Below are 24,857 nucleotides of genomic sequence, written 5' to 3' on the forward strand. Positions count from 1 at the left end.
CATATAGAGACATATAGAGAGACAGAGACATATAGAGAGACAGAGACATATAGAGAGACAGAGACAGAGACATATAGAGAGACAGAGACAGAGACATATAGAGAGACAGAGACATATAGAGAGACAGAGACATATAGAGACATATAGAGAGACAGAGACATATAGAGAGACAGAGACATATAGAGAGACAGAGACATATAGAGAGACAGAGACATATAGAGAGACAGAGACAGAGACATATAGAGAGACAGAGACAGAGACATATAGAGAGACAGAGACAGAGACATATAGAGAGACAGAGACATATAGAGACATATAGAGAGACAGAGACATATAGAGAGACAGAGACATATAGAGAGACAGAGACAGAGACATATAGAGAGACAGAGACAGAGACATATAGAGAGACAGAGACATATAGAGAGACAGAGACAGAGACATATAGAGAGACAGAGACAGAGACATATAGAGAGACAGAGACAGAGACATATAGAGAGACAGAGACAGAGACATATAGAGAGACAGAGACAGAGACATATAGAGAGACAGAGACAGAGACATATAGAGAGACAGAGACAGAGACATATAGAGAGACAGAGACATATAGAGAGACAGAGACATATAGAGAGACAGAGACAGAGACATATAGAGAGACAGAGACAGAGACATATAGAGAGACAGAGACAGAGACATATAGAGAGACAGAGACATAGAGAGAGACAGAGACAGAGACATATAGAGAGACAGAGACAGAGACATATAGAGAGACAGAGACATAGAGACAACGGAAACTGAAAATCATAAGAGACAGACACAAAAAAGAGTACGTACCCTATGATGGGATGCCTGAAACCCAGCTTGGCTGTGGTATCCAGGATCTCCTTCTCCAGCCAGGCCTGAGGTTGGACCAGGTACTTGACGAACTGAGACACCCACCACACGGACGGGTCACCATGGAGCCGGTGGAGGCGCTGGGCTAGGTCTTCAGGGATGGACAGGGGCAGGTAGGGGGGGCGGGGCTGCAGGCTGTCCACGATGGGTAACTCCACCACCTGGATGTCCTTGTCATGGGTCTCACCTAGAGAGACGGAGGGAAGAGAGTTACTTAGGAGAAAACACTGGGGCTGTTATGTTCTACACTCGGGCATGGAGAAAACACCAGCCCCCTATACACATCGACCATTTCATTGTCTATGATGTGTACGCCGAGGAACTTGAAGCTTCCACCTTCTCCACTGCGGTCCCGTCAATGTGGATAGGGGAGTGCTCCCTCTTCTGTTTCCTGAAGTCCACGATCAGCTCCTTAATTTTGTTGACGTTGAGGGAGAGGTTATTTTCCTGGCACCACTCCGACAGGGCCCTCACCTCCTCCCTGTAGGCTGTCTCGTCATTGTTGGTAATTAGGCCTATGGGTGAACAGGGAGTACAGGAGGGGGCTGAGCATGCACCCTTGTGGGGCCCCTGTGTTGAGGATCAGTGAAGTGGAGCTGTTTCCTACCTTCACCACCTGGGGGGAAGTCCAGGACCTCGTTGCACAGGGCGGGGTTCAGACCCAGGGCCCCGAGCTTAATGATGAGCTTGGAGGGTACTATGGTGTTGAAGGCTGAGCTATAGTCAATGAACAGCATTCTGACGTAGGTATTCCTCTTGTCCAGATAGAATAGGGCAGTGTGCAGTGCAATGGCGATTGCATCGTCTGTGGATCTATTGGGGCGGTAAGCAAATTGAAGTGTTAGGTAAGGTAGAGGTGATATGATCCTTAACTAGCCTCTCCAACAATTCATGATGACAGAAGTGAGTGCTATGGGGCGATAGTCATTTAGTTCAGTTACATTTTTTGGGGGTGGTACAGGAACAATGGTGGACATCTTGAAGCAAGTGGGGACAGTAGACTGGTATAGGGAGAGATTGAATATGTCCGTAAACACTCCAGCCAGCTGGTCTGCGCATGCTTTGAGGACGCAGCTAGGGATGTCGTCTGTAACGGCAGCCATGCGAGGGTTAATTTGCTTAACTGTCTTACTCACGTTGGCCACGGAGAATGAGAGCCCACAATCCTTGGGAGCGGGCCGCGTCGGTGGCACTGTGTTGTCCTCAAAGCGGGCGAAGAAGGTGTTCAGCTTGTCTGGGAGCAAGACATCAGTGTACGCGATGTGGCTGGTTTTCCTTTTGTAATCTGTGACTGTAGACCCTGCCACGTACGTCTCGTGTCTGAGTTGTTGAATTGCAACTCCACTTTGTCGTTGTATTGACGTTTTGCCTTTTTTGATTGCCATGGACCATATTCCCAGTCACCTTGCCACTGTTAAATGCGGTGGTCCGTGCTTTCAGTTTATACACTGTTTCTCGTTTGGGTAGGTTTTAATAGTCACCATGGGAACAATACCTCTATACATTTCCTGATGAATTCAGTCACCATGTCCGTATAAACGTCAATGTTATTCTCAGATGCTACCCGGAACATTTTCAAAACAATCTTGAAGCATGGATTCCAATTGGTAAGACCAGAATTAAATATACCTTAGCACGGGTACTTCCTGTTTGAGTTTCTGCCTATAGGAAAAAATATATGTGTTAATTGTGTTAATAGAACTTCGGTAGTGTTTTCCTCATGATTGCTTTGTTAAAATCCCCAGCTACAATAAATGTCGCCTCAGGATATTTGGTTTCCAGTTTGCATAAAGTCCAGTGTAGTTCGTTGATGCCGTCGTGATATCTTCTTGAGGGCGAATATACACGGCTGTGACTATAACTGAAGAACAAAAGGACTTGAGTTTCTGTATGTTATCACAATCACACCATGAGTAGTTTATCATGTAATATACACCCCCGCCTTTCTTCTTTCCGGAAACTTCTTTATTCCTGTCTGCATGATGAACTGAGAATCCAGCTGGATGGATGGACAGGGAAAGGATATCCAGAGAGATCCATGATTTCGTGAAACAGAGTATGTTACAGTCCCTGATGTCTCTCTGGAAGGAGATCCTCACCCTGGGCTCGTCTACTTTATTGTCCAGAGACTGAACATTAGCAAGTAATATACTCAGAAGCGGTGGATGGTGTGCCCGCCTCCTGAGTCGGACTAGAAGTCCACTCCGAAAATCTTGTCTCCGCAAAAAAACTAAATACTGCAAAGTTTCTTAGGAGCTAGAAGCAGAGCTGCCATGTCTGTTGGTGCCATCTTGCCGGTACAAGTAAAAGTAGGGCTGTGATTGGTTACATTGCCTACTATGCAAATTCCTCTAAGTAAAATGGGCCATAACTTTAATACTAGCAGAGACTGTGAAACAATATATTGAAAAATGTGCCAATTATATGTTTTCTTTATTCATAAATTAAATCGTTATTGAAATCAAAATACTCCACTGGATCTATACCATCCAATAGGTTACAATGAACAAGTGCACACTGGGGGAAAAGGGTACAGAATTGAATTGAAGCCAGCCAAATAGATAGAGTGAAGGAAGGAGAAAGTCATGTCCATTCAAAACAACAATCCTCTTGCCGTTGTCCTCTTTCTCTGTCCCTTTTTGTCTGTTTTTCTCTGTTGAAGTTTTATAAAACTCTTTCTTTCGCTCTGTTTCTCTTTCAAACTGTCTACAGATCTTTTTGTTTCCATCTCCACAATATTCTCTCTGTGTTTCTCTCTCTTCCTCCTCCCTCTTTCAATATTTCTGTCTGACACACTCATTCGTTATCTTGATCTTTCTCCTCTCTCTCTGTCTTTCTCTACCTCTGTCTTTATCCCTACTCCCTCCTGAGTGACAGTTGCTCTTTGGCTGTCCTTCTTTAAATGCCAAGGTGAGCCCATCCACTTCCATGGTACAGGGGCTGGCACCAGCTGCTCCAAGAAGGTGGCCTCTAGATGGGCCCTGGGCACAGTGGGCAGAGAGGAAGGTTGAGTTGGCCTGACTAGGAAGGTCATCCTCTCTGCGCTCCTTATAGCCTTTCCACCTGGGAGACTGGGTGTTAAGCCTCAGTACATAAAGGAGTGACAAGGGCACATACACGCGCGTGTATGTGTAGACACACACGGAAGTGGAGGAACACACACACACACGCACGGGCGCATACACACACACAATCTTTTTTTGGTCTAATATCATCTCCCAGAAGGGATATGTTTGGCAGACATCCAGTCTCAAACCAGAGAAAATTGTTTTTACAGTTTCTAAAATCAACTGAGACTACCACCACTGGATTCTATGAAGTTGCAACAAGTGACTCCTTCCATTCCAGTGAGACTAAAACAACAGTGACTCCTTCCATTCCAGTGAGACTAATACGACAACAGTGACTCCTTCCATTCCAGTGAGACTAATACGACAACAGTGACTCCTTCCATTCCAGTGAGACTAATACAACTACAGTGACTCCTTCCATTCCAGTGAGACTAATACAACAACAGTGACTCCTTCCATTCCAGTGAGACTAATACAACAACAGTGACTCCTTCCATTCCAGTAAGACTAATACAACAACAGTGACTCCTTCCATTCCAGTGAGACTAATACGACAACAGTGACTCCTTCCATTCCAGTGAGACTAATACAACAACAGTGACTCCTTCCATTCCAGTGAGACTAATACAACTACAGTGACACCTTCCATTCCAGTGAGACTAATACAACAACAGTGACTCCTTCCATTCCAGTGAGACTAATACAACAACAGTGACTCCTTCCATTCCAGTGAGACTAATACAACAACAGTGACTCCTTCCATTCCAGTGAGACTAATACAACAACAGTGACTCCTTCCATTCCAGTGAGACTAATACAACTACAGTGACTCCTTCCATTCCAGTAAGACTAATACAACAACAGTGACTCCTTCCATTCCAGTGAGACTAATACAACAACAGTGACTCCTTCCATTCCAGTGAGACTAATACAACAACAGTGACTCCTTCCATTCCAGTGAGACTAATACAACAACAGTGACTCCTTCCATTCCAGTGAGACTAATACAACAACAGTGACTCCTTCCATTCCAGTGAGACTAATACAACAACAGTGACTCCTTCCATTCCAGTGAGACTAATACAACAACACACAGCTTCATAAGACATTGTCAACAGTAGCGGTGCGTGGGTAAAATCACTGCGGATGCAAAAAAAAGTGCCATATTACAAACTAAGTGTTGTGATAATTGCGTTGTTTGATTCATATACCTTGACACTGTGATATATAGGCCTAAAGGCAGAGACAATAAGAGGACACAGTGGCAGAATATGTTCAACAACACCTTTGTTTTATCACAAAACTGGAAAACAACCTCTGTCCAGTGAAGTCCACAAAGCATATTGCATGTAACAGTTACATGACCTACAGCAGGGTCAAGCAAGTTAATGTCTCCGACATTTTCTTCAGAACAGGGCTCCGGGCAGCCGAGCGGAAATGGAGGAAAACTCGCCTCCCTGCGGACCTGGCATCCTTTCACTCCCTCCTCTCTACATTCTCCTCTTCTGTCTCTGCTGCTAAAGCCAATTTCTACCACTCTAAATTCCAAGCATCTGCCTCTAACCCTAGGAAGCTCTTTGCCACCTTCTCCTCCCTCCTGAATCCTCCTCCCCCTCCTCCCCCCTCCTCCCTCTCTGCTGATGACTTCGTCAACCATTTTGAAAAGAAGGTCGACGACATCCGATCCTCGTTTGCTAAGTCAAACGACACCGCTGGTTCTGCTCACACTGCCCTACCCTGTGCTTTGACCTCTTTCTCCCCTCTCTCTCCAGATGAAATCTCGCGTCTTGTGACGGCCGGCCGCCCAACAACCTGCCCGCTTGACCCTATCCCCTCCTCTCTTCTCCAGACCATTTCCGGAGACCTTCTCCCTTACCTCACCTCGCTCATCAACTCATCCTTGACCGCTGGCTACGTCCCTTCCGTCTTCAAGAGAGCGAGAGTTGCACCCCTTCTGAAAAAAACTACACTCGATCCCTCCGATGTCAACAACTACAGACCAGTATCCCTTCTTTCTTTTCTCTCCAAAACTCTTGAACGTGCCGTCCTTGGCCAGCTCTCCTGCTATCTCTCTCAGAATGACCTTCTTGATCCAAATCAGTCAGGTTTCAAGACTAGTCATTCAACTGAGACTGCTCTTCTCTGTGTCACGGAGGCGCTCCGCACTGCTAAAGCTAACTCTCTCTCCTCTGCTCTCATCCTTCTAGACCTATCGGCTGCCTTTGATACTGTGAACCATCAGATCCTCCTCTCCACCCTCTCCGAGCTGGGCATCTCCGGCGCGGCCCACGCTTGGATTGCGTCCTACCTGACAGGTCGCTCCTACCAGGTGGCGTGGCGAGAATCTGTCTCCGCACCACGTGCTCTCACCACTGGTGTCCCCCAGGGCTCTGTTCTAGGCCCTCTCCTATTCTCGCTATACACCAAGTCACTTGGCTCTGTCATATCCTCACATGGTCTCTCCTATCATTGCTATGCAGACGACACACAATTAATCTTCTCCTTTCCCCCCTCTGATAACCAGGTGGTGAATCGCATCTCTGCATGTCTGGCAGACATATCAGTGTGGATGACGGATCACCACCTCAAGCTGAACCTCGGCAAGACGGAGCTGCTCTTCCTCCCGGGGAAGGACTGCCCGTTCCATGATCTCGCCATCACGGTTGACAACTCCATTGTGTCCTCCTCCCAGAGTGCTAAGAACCTTGGCGTGATCCTGGACAACACCCTGTCGTTCTCAACTAACATCAAGGCGGTGACCCGTTCCTGTAGGTTCATGCTCTACAACATTCGCAGAGTACGACCCTGCCTCACGCAGGAAGCGGCGCAGGTCCTAATCCAGGCACTTGTCATCTCCCGTCTGGATTACTGCAACTCGCTGTTGGCTGGGCTCCCTGCCTGTGCCATTAAACCCCTACAACTCATCCAGAACGCCGCAGCCCGTCTGGTGTTCAACTTTCCCAAGTTCTCTCACGTCACCCCGCTCCTCCGCTCTCTCCACTGGCTTCCAGTTGAAGCTCGCATCCGCTACAAGACCATGGTGCTTGCCTACGGAGCTGTGAGGGGAACGGCACCTCCGTACCTTCAGGCTCTGATCAGGCCCTACACCCAAACAAGGGCACTGCGTTCATCCACCTCTGGCCTGCTCGCCTCCCTACCTCTGAGGAAGTACAGTTCCCGCTCAGCCCAGTCAAAACTGTTCGCTGCTCTGGCACCCCAATGGTGGAACAAACTCCCTCACGACGCCAGGTCAGCGGAGTCAATCACCACCTTCCGGAGACACCTGAAACCCCACCTCTTTAAGGAATACCTAGGATAGGATAAAGTAATCCTTCTAACCCCCCCCCCTTAAAAGAGTTAGATGCACTATTGTAAAGTGGTTGTTCCACTGGATATCATAAGGTGAATGCACCAATTTGTAAGTCGCTCTGGATAAGAGCGTCTGCTAAATGACTTAAATGTAAATGTAAATTTTCGGAACACTAAACAACTATTGATTTAGAACCACAGAGAGTTACCGCAAGTCGCAAAGAAAACAGGAGCTACCTCCACTATTAGCAACTTTTCAACATCATCAAATCACCTACGGTATGCTTAGTCTAATACACTGACAACTAAAAGATACCAAAAACAATTTAGTCCAATCAACGTAAATATGATGTGGCTGTCCAAGTTTCTGGTTTCTCTCTCTCTCTCTCTGTGTGGTGTGTGTGTGTGTGTGTGTGTGTGTGTGTGTGTGTGTGTGTGTGTGTGTGTGTGTGTGTGTGTGTGTGTGTGTGTGTGTGTGTGTGTGTGTGTGTGTGTGTGTGTGTGTGTGTGTGTGTGTGTGTGTGTTCGTGCAAGTAGAAAAAACATGTTGACTCACCCTACTTGTAAAGAAACACCAATGCCATCCTCCTCTCTTACATGTTTACGAAACGGTCTATCACTCTGTCATACAGTACACACTTTTATTTGTTGTTGTCATAGGCTATCTAGCTAAAAATGCTTGCTTGCTAGCCTAACTTCCTTTCATGGGCAACGTTAGCTAGTTAACATTAGCCTTCTACATCTAACTACACATTGAACGTCCATCCTCTCAGGCCAGAGGCACAATGTATTAATTAATGGTTGGATCAGAATCACCGTTATAATCATTGGCCAGTATGGAGAATTAAATGAAACCACAAGTCCAAATCCCTATCTCCATCCATGGCTAATTTAGAAAAGGGACAATTTTAGCTAGCTAGCTAACTAACCACTGGAGGACAACAACACAACGAGATGCAACAATTCAAGTTGTTTCTGTCAATGACGTATGCTCTCGATGCCTATTTGATTGGAGTGATGCCAAATCCAAACTGGCTTCCCTTGACACTTTTTTTTTGGTGTGCCAGGACCATTCACAGTTGAGCTCACTCAGTTTAGCTCAATGCTGATTGGCTTTTATTTTAAACTTTTTTTATGAAGGGAGGCCAATTCTCACTAGCTTCCCTTGCATTCAATGGTACGGGTGACAACAATGTCATACTCTTTGGGACCAGATAGCATCAGATAGATGGCCTACACATACAGAGACAAAGGGGCGCTGTTTCGCTCGCTTGGATAATTCTCCGGTGAGATACATTCAGCCTCTTGCGAATTGAAGAAATATTATGAAACACAGAGAGACTAAATTGATTATTGTATATGTTTATTTGTTTTTGGGGGGAATTTTGGGGGGAAGACTGGCTTCCCTTGGCATCCATGAATACACGCCACTGATTGTCAAACAAATAGTCTAATTACTCATAAAAAAATGCCCATTCAAAAAAAGAGTAAATGGAATAAAATAATAATAAAGAAAAATGGAAAAGGCAGGGCTCAGGGCATGTGTACACTATGGAGCGTGAGCTCAATATAAATTGGCAAAAGCATTAAATATTAAACAGAAACATTTTTCTCAAGCTCTTTCTCTTTGCTTATAACATCATTGGCAGGTTTTGCAGGACGGAGAGGGGGGACTGGGGGGGGGGGGGTTCGACGCCTACACATCTTGCCACAATTGCACAGTTAAGCACTCCTTCCACTCCTTCCCCCTCCCAGAGCTTCCTAATAAGGACACAAAGAGTCCAAATTTTAACTCAACCTCTGCAATTGATGCTGCAACAACTTAACATTTTTACTGAACCTCTAGCTAATTCACAGTTTGAGGCAGGAAGGGAGATGAGATTTCACCCAGAATCTTTCTATTGGTGCCTCAGCTCCTAATGGGTCCAGGTCAGATGAGCGGTGAACCAGTGAAATGAACTCACTACACAAAGAGCAAGTAGGGGCAATCGGTAGGAAGGCAAGGAGGCTATGCATTAGGGCATGCAAGATGGAAAAGAAGACGGGAACAGCAAGAGAAATAGGAAAAGAAAGCCTAAGATAGTTGCAGCCAGAGGCAGAGGGGTGTATGCGTGTATGTACAGTATGTGTGTGCGGTGGAGGTGGGGGGGACAAGGAAGCTGAAGAGTATTAAAGGTAAGAGAAAAAAATAGCTAGCCTAGAATAAATGTATGAAACAGAATATTGCTTGCTACACTAAATGTCTTGACAACCAGTCTGAACCCCTATCACTTCCCTGGTGCTGAGACCATGTCTACAAACAAGCTATCTAAATGGACCGGTCAGCAGTGGTCAATGTTTGGTTGGGTGGAGCGATCAATGTTTGGTTGGATGGAGCGTTCAGTGTGTGGGAGAAACTGTCAGGTTTTGCCGTGCATATGACTAAAACAGCAACATTGTCTCACGTCAGATGGCTTCACCCCTCTGTGACTCTCGTCCCTCAACAGATCTGTCTTGTGAACGTGGAACTCATATTCAAATTTGAATTTTGAGCATCCGCCATTCAAAAAATGGAAACATAGTTCCTAATTTTTGATATCACTGCACTAAATTATTACAAACTAGCTAGCTAAATTATTACAAACTAGCTAGCTAAATTATAACAAACTAGCTAGCTAAATTATTACAAATGTTGTGACAGTGATTTAATAGTTTTCAATAAAAAAACTAACATTAGAAAGCTATCTCCTGCACAAATTCTGTTTAAGGATGTTGTTTGCCAGTGCAGTGACCCAATCAGCTGTGTAGCTGCTAGTTATGTAGCTCTGATAACATAAAAGCTTGCTTAGCCAGTTTAAATTACCCTGAAGTTCAGAGAAACTGACTGTCCAAGGCACTTAACCCTTATTTGCTCCAGGGGTGCCGTACTACTATGGCTGACCCTGTAAAACTACACATTTCACTGCAACTATCCGGTGTATGTGACAATAAAACATATAATTTTTCTTCAGAAATCAGTCCGTAGATCAGCATGTTTCTCTGCGATCGTATTGTTGGGTCAGCTGAGCGCAGCAGCTGATTCGGGAGGCTACTGCAATGACTCGTGGCAGAACAACAGCTGCTTCATGAAAACTCATAATAATGTAAGCATTAGCACTACTAGCTACAGTAGCTTGCTCGCTAGCTTTTGTTGGAAGATTCAACATTGTGTGTGCAGCACTAAGTAGGTAGATGGTTTGTTAGCAGCATTGTTTCAGTCAAAGATGATTTCAGTGACTGGCTCAGCTGTTGGACAAATCCATGATAGCTTTTGTGCCCATAACTTAAGCAATACTGCTCATTGAAGCACAACAATCCTTAGCTAGGTGTAAAATGGGGCGACTTCCTCACCAAAAAAACATAAACATTATTGACATATTTATTATTTTAGCTTAGATGAATCAGACAGTTTTGAGGCAGAAATGTGGTTCAGCAGATGATGTTACCTACTGTAGGCAATATATTTTAATGTTTCGGCAGCCTATGGTACAAGATTACTTTTGATCTATCACATGACCCTTTGCAAAATACGAGACAGATCAGTTCAGGCAGAATCGATGTGCTATCTGACGTAAGACAATGGATGTAAGGATCACTGTCTAGGACAGGCCTGGGAAACTCCAGTCCTCGGGGGCCTGATTGGTGTCACACTTTTGCCCCAGCCCCAGCTGACACACCTGACTCCAATAATCAACTAATCATGATTTTCAGTTAAAAATGCAATTAGTTTAAATCAAGTGTGTTTGCTAGGGATGGGGGAAAGTGGACACCAATCAGGCCCCGAGGACTGGTCAAGGAGGTATAGATAGTGGTCACCAAAGCCATGTATTAAGAGAGTAGGGCAAACTTTTAGAATTGTGAATATTGTTCTAATTCAAAAAATTCAGTTACAAAGCATTATTTAAATATTCCTGATGTAATATTAATTGGGCGCTAACATGGCTGCCATAGAATGTTTTAGTGTCATGTAAATGCATCATAATGTAGAAACCTCAATGGCCCAACCATAGATATAGAACAGGGCCCAGCTCTCTAAATACATAACTCACCAGACAGTGCTCACCGTGCCTACCTGACCAGTGCCCTGTAGACACCCCGGTACGGTCAGTACAGGAGTTGCTGACAGGGTGGAAGACGGTCTCCCAGCCGCCCGTGGCGTAGCGCCAGTTGTGGGACTCCAGGATGAGGGTGCGCTGTGTGCCGTATGCGATCATGAAGCAGTAGACCACATGGTGCAGCTGACAGCCATAGCCACAGCCCTTGTTGATGTTACACACCAGCTTCCTGGCCTTACTGCAGTCTTGGGGGTTCTGGTTAGGCGGGGGGAGAGAGAGAGATACATTATACAACATTTGTAATGTCTTTATTCTTTTGGAACTTATGTGAGTGTAATGTTTACTGTTCATTTTTATTGTTTATTTCACTTTTTTATATTATCTACTTCACTTGCTTTGGCAATGTTAACATATGTTTCCAATGCCAATAAAGCCCCTTGAATTTAATTGAGAGAGAGAGAGCGTTGACAGTTTACTTTCCCACCTTTAAATCATGGCAGTTCATCATGCCACCTTACAATCACGAGGTGACACCACCTTTAAATCAAGACGAGACACCATGTCACCTTTAAATCACAATATGACACAGTGCCAACATTTTAAAGGCCATGTTTCCCTTTTTTTTTTAAACAAACAATAATGAGTAGTGCATATACAGTGGGGAGAACAAGTATTTGATACACTGCCGATTTTGCAGGTTTTCCTACTTACAAAGCATGTAGAGGTCTGTAATTTTTATCATAGGTACACTTCAACTGTGAGAGACGGAATCTAAAACAAAAATCCAGAAAATCACATTGTATGATTTTTAAATAATTAATTTGCATTTTATTGCATGACATAAGTATTTGATCACCTACCAACCAGTAAGAATTCCGGCTCTCACAGACCTGTTAGTTTTTCTTTAAGAAGCCCTCCTGTTCTCCACTCATTACCTGTATTAACTGCACCTGTTTGAACTTGTTACCTGTATAAAAGACACCTGTCCACACACAATCAAACAGATTCCAACCTCTCCACAATGGCCAAGACCAGAGAGCTGTGTAAGGACATCAGGGATAAAATTGTAGACCTGCACAAGGCTGGGATGGGCTACAGGACAATAGGCAAGCAGCTTGGTGAGAAGGAAACAACTGTTGGCGCAATTATTAGAAAATGGAAGAAGTTCAAGATGACGGTCAATCACCCTCGGTCTGGGGCTCCATGCAAGATTTCACCTCGTGGGGCATCAATGATCATGAGGAAGGTGAGGGATCAGCCCAGAACTACACGGCAGGACCTGGTCAATGACCTGAAGAGAGCTGGGACCACAGTGTCAAAGAAAACCATTAGTAACACACTACGCCGTCATGGATTAAAATCCTGCAGCGCACGCAAGGTCCCCCTGCTTAAGCCAGTGCATGTCCAGGCCTGTCTGAAGTTTGCCAATGACCATCTGGATGATCCAGAGGAGGAATGGGAGAAGGTCATGTGGTCTGATGAGACAAAAATAGAGCTTTTTGGTCTAAACTCCACTCGCTGTGTTTGGAGGAAGAAGAAGGATGAGTACAACCCCAAGAACCCATCCCAACCGTGAAGCATGGAGGTGGAAACATCATTCTTTGGGGCTGCTTTTCTGCAAAGGGGACAGGACGACTGCACCGTATTGAGGGGAGGATGGATGGGGCCATGTATCGCGAGATCTTGGCCAACAACCTCCTTCCCTCAGTAAGAGCATTGAAGATGGGTCGTGGCTGGGTCTTCCAGCATGACAACGACCTGAAAGACACAGCCAGGGCAACTAAGGAGTGGCTCCGTAAGAAGCATCTCAAGGTCCTGGAGTGGCCTAGCCAGTCTCCAGACCTGAACCCAATAGAAAATCTTTGGAGGGAGCTGAAAGTCCGTATCGCCCAGCGACAGCCCCGAAACCTGAAGGATCTGGAGAAGGTCTGTATGGAGGAGTGGGCCAAAATCCCTGCTGCAGTGTGTGCAAACCTGGTCAAGAACTACAGGAAACGTATGATCTCTGTAATTGCAAACAAAGGTTTCTGTACCAAATATTAAGTTCTGCTTTTCTGATGTATCAAATACTTATGTCATTCAATAAAATGCAAATTAATTACTTAAAAATCATACAATGTGATTTTCTGGATTTTTGTTTTAGATTCCGTCTCTCACAATTGAAGTGTACCTATGATAAAAATTACAGACCTCTACATGCTTTGTAAGTAGGAAAACCTGCAAAATCGGCAGTGTATCAAATACTTGTTCTCCCCACTGTATGTATGGATCTAAAATGTCACGTTTTTTTCAATCCGACGCTGTAAATTGGAGATATAATTGACAATATACTTCTGGCTGCACGCGCACCATAAAAATATGAAATATAATACTGTCCAAGCTTGATGTAGATTCTGTTGAAAACTTTTGGAACACTGAGCCAATGACTGCACCAGATGGCTATGTGCTAGTGGGTTTCTTTAGACTACAGCCATAACGTTTTGAACCTAAACGACATAACGTTATGGACCGGAGTAAGCAAGAAGGGGTCGGTAGAGGTTGCCTAAAGTAATGTCTAATTGGTCAGAAATGTATGGTACGTTACAGAGTGAGTGTCTTTGATAACTGCTAGTTGGTTAGCTAGCTAGCTAAGTGTAAAACACAGTTAGCCATCGTTTTACACTACACTTAGTTAATTATGTAGCTAACTAGCTAACTGCAATTCCCATAAACCATTATTATCTAGCTAGCTACAGTAGCTAAATATCTGTCAGATTTAAGCAGGATCGTGGCATGTCAGAAACAATGCATGTTGGCTAGTTAGCTCCCGTTAGCTAGATCACGCTAGTTAGCTAGTGCCTACAGATGTAGGTGAAGCCTACTTTCTGAATTACGCGATAGAGTCAATACTTCTGAAATCAATAGGGTTGTCATTTAGCTAGCTTACTAACTACCCAGGCTTATCACCTTATTTTAATCATTTTGGCTACAAAATTTGCCCGGCCTCACAGGCTGCATCTGGCTAAGCTAGAAGCTAACGTTAACTATAGTCAAATAAGGAGCATGTTGATGTCATGATGGAATAAGTCGAGATTGCAAGTGTTAGTGAAATGATACTGTACGTGATGCCATGTAATTTGTCGTAAGCATTATCACAACATGGTACGTATATTTGTATCACTCTGTTGGGTTTCCACTAGTTACTACATCCACAAAGTCAAAAAGCCAAATCGTAAAAATTCTTGAAAACAAACAAACACAGCATGCTGCTTTCTAATTCAACAATACCTAAAACGTGAATAAAAATTATCCTAGTCAGTCAGTAATTAAGTTAACTAATGAAACAGTAATGTAAATGTGCACGAGCCTATTCAGCCAAATTATACCAAAACAACTGCCTATTGGCAGTGAAATCAAGAGGGGCATTTTTCTTGTCAACTTCTTCAGTCACCAGGGCATCAATAAACAGTCAGGGGAACAAAGTAGTTTGACAACAAGTGTTCACAATAGTCAGCATTATAGCTAGCAAATATATAGTTGTTAGTTTCTGGAAAGCTATCTACAGTCCACTTAGCTAGCTAAGGTGGTGAACTCAGACTGGTGGTGAGAGTTAGGAAACATTATCTAAATTTCCCCCCAGCAGTTTCAATCTAGCTAGCTAGCTAATGGCATTTTTTATCAACTTTCTCAATCAGAGGGATAGCTTAGCAAATATAGCTAGCTATTCCTTTTCCCCCTCGCATCTAAAGCTGCCTGATACAGTTTGCCAGTTGTTAGTAAAGTAGGATGAATAAGTCAGAAGCCAGCTAGCAATGCCATGTTCATCCCTTTCACCAATCATGTCCACGTATAAAAGAGACAGTTACAGATCATGTTCGTTTTATTCTAGGATTTCAGGCCGAGGAGTAATAAGTAATTGTTTGTCGAACCGGCATCTTCACCAAATGTCGTCGCCAGTCAGCTCCACAGTCTTCACCTGAACAAACTCTTAAATATAAGTTTGAGCTGCGATGCGAATATTTCACTCATTAGGTTGTCAAAGCTGTATATGCTTGGCGGTTCTCAAGGCTAAAATGGCATCTGGCAAGCGCTAACATATCACAATGCTTGTCTGTTTAAAACCTAGAGGAGAGCTAAAACGTACTAGCGCCGACGTTCAATAATAAGTGTTCAATAATAACGTGAACAACACAAGGAACAAACAAGCCACTTTGAGGAATCTGTTTGTGTGCGTGTGTGTGTGCGTGTGCGTGCACATGCGTATGTGTGAGTGTGTATGTGTGCCTGCATGCATGTGTGTATTTGTGAAATTTTGCTCCTGTATTATCCGCATTGGCCCCATAGGTATAAGAATTACAGTTGATATACATGCTAATAATCTGGTGTGTTGTCTCGAGTCTCGACAACAAAGACTTGAAAGGCAGCTTTACACCAGCGAGCCCCAGAGCGCCTCTTTCAGAGCATGGCGTTAAATGAGAACGACAAACAACCATAAGAGTACAAGCTCTTAACTACTGTGGTTCCTTTTAAAATGATAGGTTAATGCAATACAGAAGTGCTAGCAGACAGAGTTTAATGGTAATTATAGGGCAGGTGGAATACAAAAAAGGCTCCCACTTACTACTATAGTTTAAGTAGTCCTTCAAAAGCCGTAGTAGACTGAAATACAGTAGATTGAAAATGTGTGTGTGTGTGTTCACAGTGAGTGAAGGAGAGAGATGGGGACATACAGGGAGAGAGAGAGAGAGAGACGGGGAGAGAGAGAGAGAGAGACAGGGAGAGAGAGAGAGAGAGACAGGGAGAGAGAGAGAGACAGAGAGCGAGAGACAGAGACTAATCTACTGCATGACCTATACTCAGCTGGTTCAGAACTGATGAGGCACTGTAAAAAAAAAGTAGAAGGCTGACATTGGAGGGGGTACTGGGTGTGTGCGTGTGCGGCTCTGAAGTATGTGTGTGAGTAATGAATTAGGGATGGCGGCCGGTGGAGCTGTTTGATCCCTCAGCTATGGTGACAGCAGCTGTTAGCCATGGCGTCTCCATCAAGCCACACTCATTCTGGCTGTCTTCATCAAACACCAAGGCTCATTAATGCTGCAAGGCCCAGCAACGCACAGCCCCACCTCAGACCCGCTGCACCCAAACTGGGAAAGGTAGGATGGCTGAGGGGGGACTCCTGGGGGTATGGCGGTGGGGGTATGGAGGTATGAATCTAATCAAATCCAATTTTATTTGTCACATGCTTCGTAAACAACAGGTGTAGACAGTGAAATGATTACTTACAGGCCCCAGCAATGCAGAGAGAAAGGGTGACTTGGCAACAAGATAGATAATAAACTGGACTTGCCATGTGGTAGCAGAGAGAACAGTCGATGACTTGGGTGGCTGGAGTCTGACAATTTTTAGGGCTTTCCTCTGACACCGCCTGGTATAAAGGTCTTGGATGGCAGGGAGTTTGGCTCCAGTGATGCACTGGGCCGTACTCACTACCTTCTGTAGTGCCTACGGAGCAGCAAGAGGAACTGCCCCTCCCTACATTCAAGCTATGCTCAAACCCTAACATCCCAACCTGAGGTCTTCGTCCTGCCACCTCGGGTCTCTTTGCCATTCCATCCCTACGGCAGGGCAGTTCCCATTCAGCCCAAGCTCTTCCCTGTCTTGGCACCCCAATGGCTTCCCCCTGAAGCTAGGACAGCAGACTGCCTGCACATCTTCCGAAAGTACCTGAAACCCTACCTCTTAAAAGCATATTTTAAATAATCCCCCTCGACCCCCCCCCCCCCCCCCCAAAAAAAGATTATAATAATATATATTTTTAAATACTTTCCTGAACCAACACCTGCACTTAACTCCCCCTTCCAGCTGTGACTTTGATGATAACTACTTCATTAAGGAAAAGTGTACTTACTATGCCTGAGGTATGTGATTGTCCCACCTAGCTATCTTAAGATGAATGCACAAACTTTAAGTCACTCTGGATAAGAGTGTCTGCTGAATTACTGAAATGTCAATGTAAAATGTTACTCAACACCTGGATTCGGTCTTTTGTAGCAAAATTAGAAATTGTGTTTTTTACATTATATAGAAGTAGAGACTCGGAGCTACAAAATGGTATATCATACACTGCAGTTGAGGAACAATGGGAAAGTAATTCTGCTTTGAAAGTTGATCAACTTGTAAACTCACTTTTGAGGAAAATCACCTTTGAATGTTTTGCTCTCTAGTGAAGAGCTCTTCTTTGTGCAAACCCATTCAACATCGTTCACACTCTCCACATGAAAATATAACATGATAACATGAAAACAGCCTAACCAGCTCTGCTGGCAACAATTTCATTATGCTTTTTTGCAGACGTTCACTTACACCAGCCATATTCAACGGGTGTTGTACATACGTCACGTAACGTTAGCTAACGAGTAAGTCAACGTTAGCTAGTTAAACAATAAACAATGACAACAATGGCACAGTGCTGGGAGCTAACCAACCATGTTCAATGTTAGCTAGCTAACATTAGGCTCTAACTAGAACAGCACATGGCTCTGGGAAACATAATAACGTCAGCTAGGGAGCCAGCCAGCTAACGTTAGCTAGCTAGCTAACAGTACACTTTAGCTTAAGACATATAGCTTGCTAGCGAGATGGCGTGCAAGATGGCGGTGAATGAGGCGGAGAGATACCAGCGCAGGTGGAACCTGAGGCTCCGTGGAATTCCAGAGCAGGCGGGTGAGGACATCAAATGCTGAGTTGTTGACATCTGTGGAGCTGTCATTCCCCAATCAAAAGCCAAACTTCAGGAAAATGTAGACATCGTTTGGGAAGACTTAAGGATCAAGAACAGAGACCGAGGACAACCATCATCCGGTTCACCAACAGATCTACACGGGATCTTCTTTGGAGGCGAGCGAAGAATTGTGAATTCCCCATCAAGCAAAAATTGAGGTTCCCGGAGGATCTGACCCCAGCAGACAAAGTGACAAGAGAGAAACTGTGGCCGATGGAGGCTGCAGCTCGAAAGTCAGGAAAAACTGCATTTTTTATCGAGTGATCATCGATGGGAAAGAAATGCGGCCAAATCAGAACATTCGAGTGAGAGCAAGAGTCTAACTCTGACAGAACTGTCAGGCCAAGGTGAAAAGCAGCTTTTTATTATAAAAATGTACACAAACACTTGAATGAGAAAAGGCTGACCTGAGAACTGGTAAACTAAACACTAACTATAGGTGAATAACTTATTGTAAAGTCTACACAATGTCTCCCCCTTGTGGGAGTAAGAATACTTTGGTAACTTTATGACCAATATTTTTTTATTTTTTTATTGGAGAGGTTAATAATGGGATGGAAATCCTTTTGAGTTACAGATCCTTAGGAAAAGCTTGTATTAGCATAACAAGGTTGTTGGTTGAAGTTTATGTCTTTATCTCTTTGTTCAAATAATGTCAGGGGTATTCGTAATTTACTCAAAACGTAAGGCTATTTTCCTGTATTGCAAACGGTTTAATGCAGACTTTTACTTTTTACAAGAGACTCATGCTTGTTCTTCTGATCTATCTTTTTGGAAAAATCAATGGGGTAACGATATATGGCAACAACCACTGCAGGTGTAGCAGTTTTAAGAGGCTCATTTAAAGGGAAGGTCATCAGTAGTAAGACTCACCACTGGACGTTGGTTCATTTTAACAGTGAATTTCAACAGTGAAATGTTTTTATTAGGGGATATTTATGCATCCAACAACAAACAAAACAACAGGATATTATTTCAAGAATTTGAAGAAGAAATTAATAGTTATAGGTGTATTTCAGGATATTTCAGGATATCAAAATTATCTTAGCAGGAGATTTTAATTCTGTATCTAATGTGATGATTGACAGATATCCCCCTCCTAACAGATCCAGTTAATCCTGAGTTTAATAATCTATGTCTTGGTCTTGGATTAGTCGATGTTTGGAGATCTAAATATCCTGATAAAAGGACTTCACTGGGAGTAACAAGGACATGTCCAGACAGTCAATAATTGACTGTCATAGATGAAGACTTCCAAAAGTCGTTTGATTAAATTATTTCTATCAACAAAATAAAAAAATGTATCAGCAAGTTAAAAGAGAACAAATCTCCAGGGAATGATGGCATTATCAGTGAATTCTATACATATTTCCAGGAGGATATTATTGAATTGGAATGGAATGGAAATTATGTAAAAATGTACCACTAGCCACTTTAAACAATGCCACTTAATATAATGTTTACATACCCTACATTACCCATCTCATATGTATATACTGTACTCTATATCATCTACTGCATCTTGCCATCTTTATGTAATACATGTACCACTAGCCACTTTAAACTATGCCACTTTATGTTTACATACCCTACAGTACTCATCTCATATGTATATACCGTACTCTATACCATCTACTGCATCTTGCCTATGCCGTTCTGTACCACCACTCATTCATATATCTTTATGTACATATTCTTTATCCCTTTACACTTGTGTGTGTATAAGGTAGTAGTTGTGGAATTGTTAGGTTAGATTACTTGTTGGTTATTACTGCATTGTCGGAACTAGAAGCACAAGCATTTCGCTACACTCGCATTAACATCTGCTAACCATGTGTATGTGACTAATAAAATTTGATTTGATTTGATTTGATTTGAATTTATATTGAATGTTTTTAAGGAGGCAATTGATTTAGGGGTCCTGCCTGTTTCTTTGACACAAGGCCTAATTTCTGTAATACCAAACCAAACAAAGATTCTATGATTGGAGACCAATCACATTAATGAACAATGATGGAAAGCTACTTGCATCCATCTTTGCAGAAAGACTTAAAGGTCTTGACCAAATCATTGATGAAACCCAGTCTGGTTTTATGAAGGGCAGACATATATGTAATAATAGTTGACTAGTATTGGACTTGATAGACTACAATGAGCACATTATGGAAGATAGCTTTATTTTATTTGTAGACTTTTACAAGGCATTTGATACAGTTGAACATTATTTTATTTTTGAGACTCTTGGTCAATATTTTCAAAGTGTAATTAAGACACTTTACAATAATAGTAACATCTCTGTTAAATTATCCCATGGAACTTCACAAAGATTCGACATTAGACGTGGAATTAAACAAGGATGCCCAATTGCTCCTTTCTTATTTTTATTAGTCACACAAGTTATGGCACTTCATATAAATAAGGATGGTTTTAGGGGTATTCAGATACAAGACAAAGAGATAGAAATGTTCACAATTGGCTGACGACACCACCATTTTTTAAAAGATCATAATGAAGTCAGGAAAGCTATTGAGTGTATTAATGCCTTCACACATGTATCAGGTTTATCTCTGAATATTAGGAAATGTGAATTATTTGCGTTGAAAAGATGTGACTTAAACTCTATGTAATATCCCTGTAAAAGATGTGATCACATATCTTGGTAATACAGTTAGCTAAGATCTTAACCCATCTTAACCCCTAACCCATCTGGACAAGAGGAATACCTATGTAAGAATGCTGTTCATCGATTACAGCTCAGCATTTAACACCATAGTACCCTCCAAACTCGTTATTAAGCTCGAGACCCTGGGTCTCGACCCCGCCCAGAATGCTGTTACTAGACTACAGCACAGTGATCAACACCATTGTCCCCTCCAAGCTTGTTACTAAGCTTAGGACCCTAGGACTGAACACTTCCCTCTGCAACACGATCCTGAACTTCCTGACAGGCCAACCCTGAGTGGTGAAGGTAGGCAACATCACCTCAGCCACGCTGACCATCAACACGGGGGCCCCACAGGGGTGTGTGTTTAGTCCCTTCCTGTACTACCTCTTTACCCAAAACTACATGGCCACGCACAACTCCAACACTAACATCAAGTTAGCTGACAACACAATGTTGGTGGGCCTGATCACCGACGATGATGAGACAGCCCACGAGATCAGTGACCTGGTAGTCTGGTTCCTGGGACAACAACAAGGAGATGATCGTAGACTACAGGAAATGAGGGGACTAGTACGCCGCTATCCACATCGACGAGGCTGCAGTAGAGCAGACTTAGAGCTTCAAGTTCCTCAGTGTCCAAACCTTTAAGGACTTAAAATGGTCCACGCACACATGCACAGTCGTGAAGAAGGTGTGACAGCGCCTCTTCCCCATCAGGAGGTTGAACAAGGTTTGTCATTGGCCCCTTAAATCTTCAAAAAGTTATACAGCTTCACCATTGAGAGCATCTTGACTGGCTGCATCACTGCTTGTTATGGCAACAGCATCGCCCTAGATCGCATGGCAGACAGCATACAGAGCGTGGTGTGGACAGCCCAGTTCACAACTGGGGCCGAGCTCCCAGCCATCCAGGACCTCCATAACAGGCAGTGTGTAAGGAAGTCCAGGAAAATCGTTAAAGATTCCAGCCACCCAGGCTCTTCTCACTGCTTCCGCATGGCAGCTGGTACCTGGTGAATCAAATCTGACGCCAACTGGTTCCTGAACAGCTTCTATCCCCAAGCCATAACGCTGCTAAATAGCTAACAAAATAGCTACACGGACTATCTGAGTTGACTCTTATATTTTATATTTGCAGTGTCTATGCACATTCTCAGGATTAACACACACACTCACACATAACATGCACACACAATTATACTGACTCTATATCCTGATGCCTAGTCACCTAACCCCTATACATATCTACCTCTATCACTCTAGTTTCCCTGCACATTGTAAATATGGTATTGGAACTGACCCAGAATATAGCTTACTTCTCATTGTCATTTTATTTTTATGTATTTGTTCTGCCTTATGTTATTTTTAGTACTATGTTTATATTGTTAACTGCATTGTTGGGTTTAGAGCTGGCAAGAAAGGCATTTCACTACTTGTGCACGCGACATTTAAACTTGAAACTTATCTGATCACGCTCGTGACAAATAACCTAAGATTGATGAAACAGCATCGCAGGTGGAGGCTAGCAGGCCTACTTATGCAGAAGCTAACACTAGCAGATAGGGTTGAATGGTGGGAACCTGGTTAGATTTACCAAGAGTTACCGCCCAAAACCACTCCCTTTTCACAGGATAAATAACTGCGAGAAACCAGTCAATTGTAATAAATTATTTATATCAACAGCATGACGTGGAATGGAACTGATAAATTATATGCAATGTCTAAATATAGCTTCTCTATAGCCTTCTCTCTGCTCTCAGCGTGATTAATCATCAACTCTCATGGTGGAGACAGACCATCTCAGTACGGAGTGCAGTTCACAATGCATGTAGACCTATCATCTCATCATGGTACAGGGTTTTCCTTGTGACAGGTAGGCCTACATTTGCTGCAGCATAGCCTGTGCTACACTAATATAAGGACTGAATGAGTGTCTAATTTACCCCTCTCCATCTGGCTTTTGCGGCTCACATTCATTTTTTTATTGTAAAGAGGTATGTTTTTATTGCAGCTGGAGAGTTTTGAAACAGCCGATCACTCGAATAACGCTGCTTTAAACCGGAGCACGCTGAGCGGTCTTCCTCTCTCTCATCAATTCCATCCAAACTGCAAAATAGATAATCCTGTTCAAGATTGATATATATAGAGTTGAAGACGGAACTTTACATACACCTTAGCCAAATACATTTAAATTCAATTTTTCACAATTCCTGACATTTAATCCTAGTAAAAATTCCCTGTCTTAGGTCAGTTAGGATCACCACTTTATTTTACGAATGTGAAATGTCAGAATAATAGTAGAGGATTATTTTATTTCAGCTTTTATTTCTTTCATCACATTCCCAGTGGGTCAGAAGTTTACATACACTCAATTAGTATTTGGTAGCATTGCCTTTAAATTGTTTAACTTGGGTCAAACATTTCGGGTAGCCTTCCACAAGCTTCCCACAATAAGTTGGGTGAATTTTGGCCCATTCCTCCTGACAGAGCTGGTGTAACTGAGTCAGGTTTGTAGGCCTCCTTGCTCACACACGCTTTTTCAGTTTCAAATTTTCTATAGGATTGAGGTCAGGGCTTTGTGATGGCCACTCCAATACCTTGACTTTGTTGTCCTTAAGCCATTTTGCCACAATTTTGGAAGTATGCTTGGGGTCATTGTCCATTTGGAAGACCCATTTGCGACCAAGCTTTAACTTCCTAACTGATGTCTTGAGATGTTGCTTCAATATATCCACATCATTTTCCTACCTCATGAAGCCATCTATTTTGTGAAGTGCACCAGTCCCTCCTGCAGCAAAGCACCCCCACAACATGATGCCGCCACCCCCGTGCTTCACGGTTGGGACAGTGTTCTTCGGCTTGCAAGCCTCCCCCTTTTTCTTCCAAACATAACGATGGTCATTATGGCCAAACAGTTCCATTTTTGTTTCATCAGACCAGAGGACATTTATAGATATATAAAGAGATATAGATACTTTTCTACTTGTTTCCTCCAGCATCTTCACAAGGTCCTTTGCTGTTGTTCTGTGATTGATTTGCACTTTTCGCACCAAAGTATGTTCATCTCTAGGAGACAGAACGTGTCTCCTTCCTGAGAGGTATGACGGCTGCGTGGTCCCATGGTGTTTATGCTTGCGTACTATTGTTTGTACAGATGAACGTGGTACCTTCAGGCGTTTGGAAATTGCAACCAAGGATGAACCAGACTTGTGGAGGTCTACAATTTGCTGAGGTCCTGGCTGATTTCTTTTGATTTCCCCATGATGTCAAGCAAAGAGGCACTGAGTTTGAAGGTAGGCCTTGAAATACATCCACAGGTACACCTCCAATTGACTCAAATGATGTCAATTAGCCTACCAGATGCTTCTAAAGCCATGACATCATTTTCTGGAATTTTCCAAGCTGTTTAAAGGCACAGTCAACTTAGTTTATGTAATCTTCTGACCCACTGGAATTGTGATACAGTGAATTATAAGTGAAATAATCTGCCTGACTTGTCATGCACCAAGTAGATGTCCTAACCGACTTGCCAAAACTATAGTTTGTTAAGAAGAAATTTGTGGAGTGGTTGAAACACTTAGGTTGGAGACATTAAAACGTGTTTATGTAAACTTCTGACTATATGTACAGTTGAAGTTTACATAAATGAGTTTTAATGACTATATATATATATAGAGAGAGAGAGATGTCCTAGCCTACCTCTTTCAGGTAATACCGTCGTGGCCAAAAGTTTTGAGAATGAGACAAATATTAATTTTCACAAAGTCTGCTGCCTCAGTTTGTATGATGGCAATTTGCATATACACCAGAGTGTTATGAAGAGTAATCAGATGAATTGCAAAGTCCCTCTTTGCCATGCAAATGAACTGAATCCCCCAAAAACATTTCCACTACATTTAAGCCCTGCCACAAAAGGACCAGCTGACATAATGTCAGTGATTCTCTCGTTAACACAGGTGTGAGTGTTGATGAGGACAAGGCTGGGGATCACTCTGTCATGCTGATTGAGTTCGAATAACAGACTGGAAGCTTCAAAAGGAGGGTGGTGCTTGAAATCATTGTTGTTCCTCTGTCAATCATGGTTACCT

At 43.2% G+C, this 24,857-nt stretch overlaps 1 protein-coding gene across 2 annotated transcripts in view; it reads right to left on the bottom strand.

Moving 5' to 3' along the window:
• LOC139582566 (alpha-(1,6)-fucosyltransferase-like) overlaps positions 1 to 24,857 on the bottom strand; it is a 191,865-nt gene that overhangs the window by 12,553 nt on the left and 154,455 nt on the right. The window contains exons 6-7 of one of the 2 annotated variants that reach the window (XM_071412685.1): positions 11,353 to 11,599; positions 832 to 1,078 (exon numbers count right to left, since the gene is read on the bottom strand). In XM_071412685.1, the coding sequence (XP_071268786.1) occupies positions 832 to 1,078; positions 11,353 to 11,599 (494 nt within the window). The remainder of the gene's footprint in view (positions 1 to 831; positions 1,079 to 11,352; positions 11,600 to 24,857) is intronic. The other variant, XM_071412686.1, reaches the window with a different exon arrangement.

This window comes from Salvelinus alpinus, chromosome 8 (assembly GCF_045679555.1).
Source record: "Salvelinus alpinus chromosome 8, SLU_Salpinus.1, whole genome shotgun sequence".
Lineage (NCBI taxonomy): Eukaryota > Metazoa > Chordata > Actinopteri > Salmoniformes > Salmonidae > Salvelinus > Salvelinus alpinus.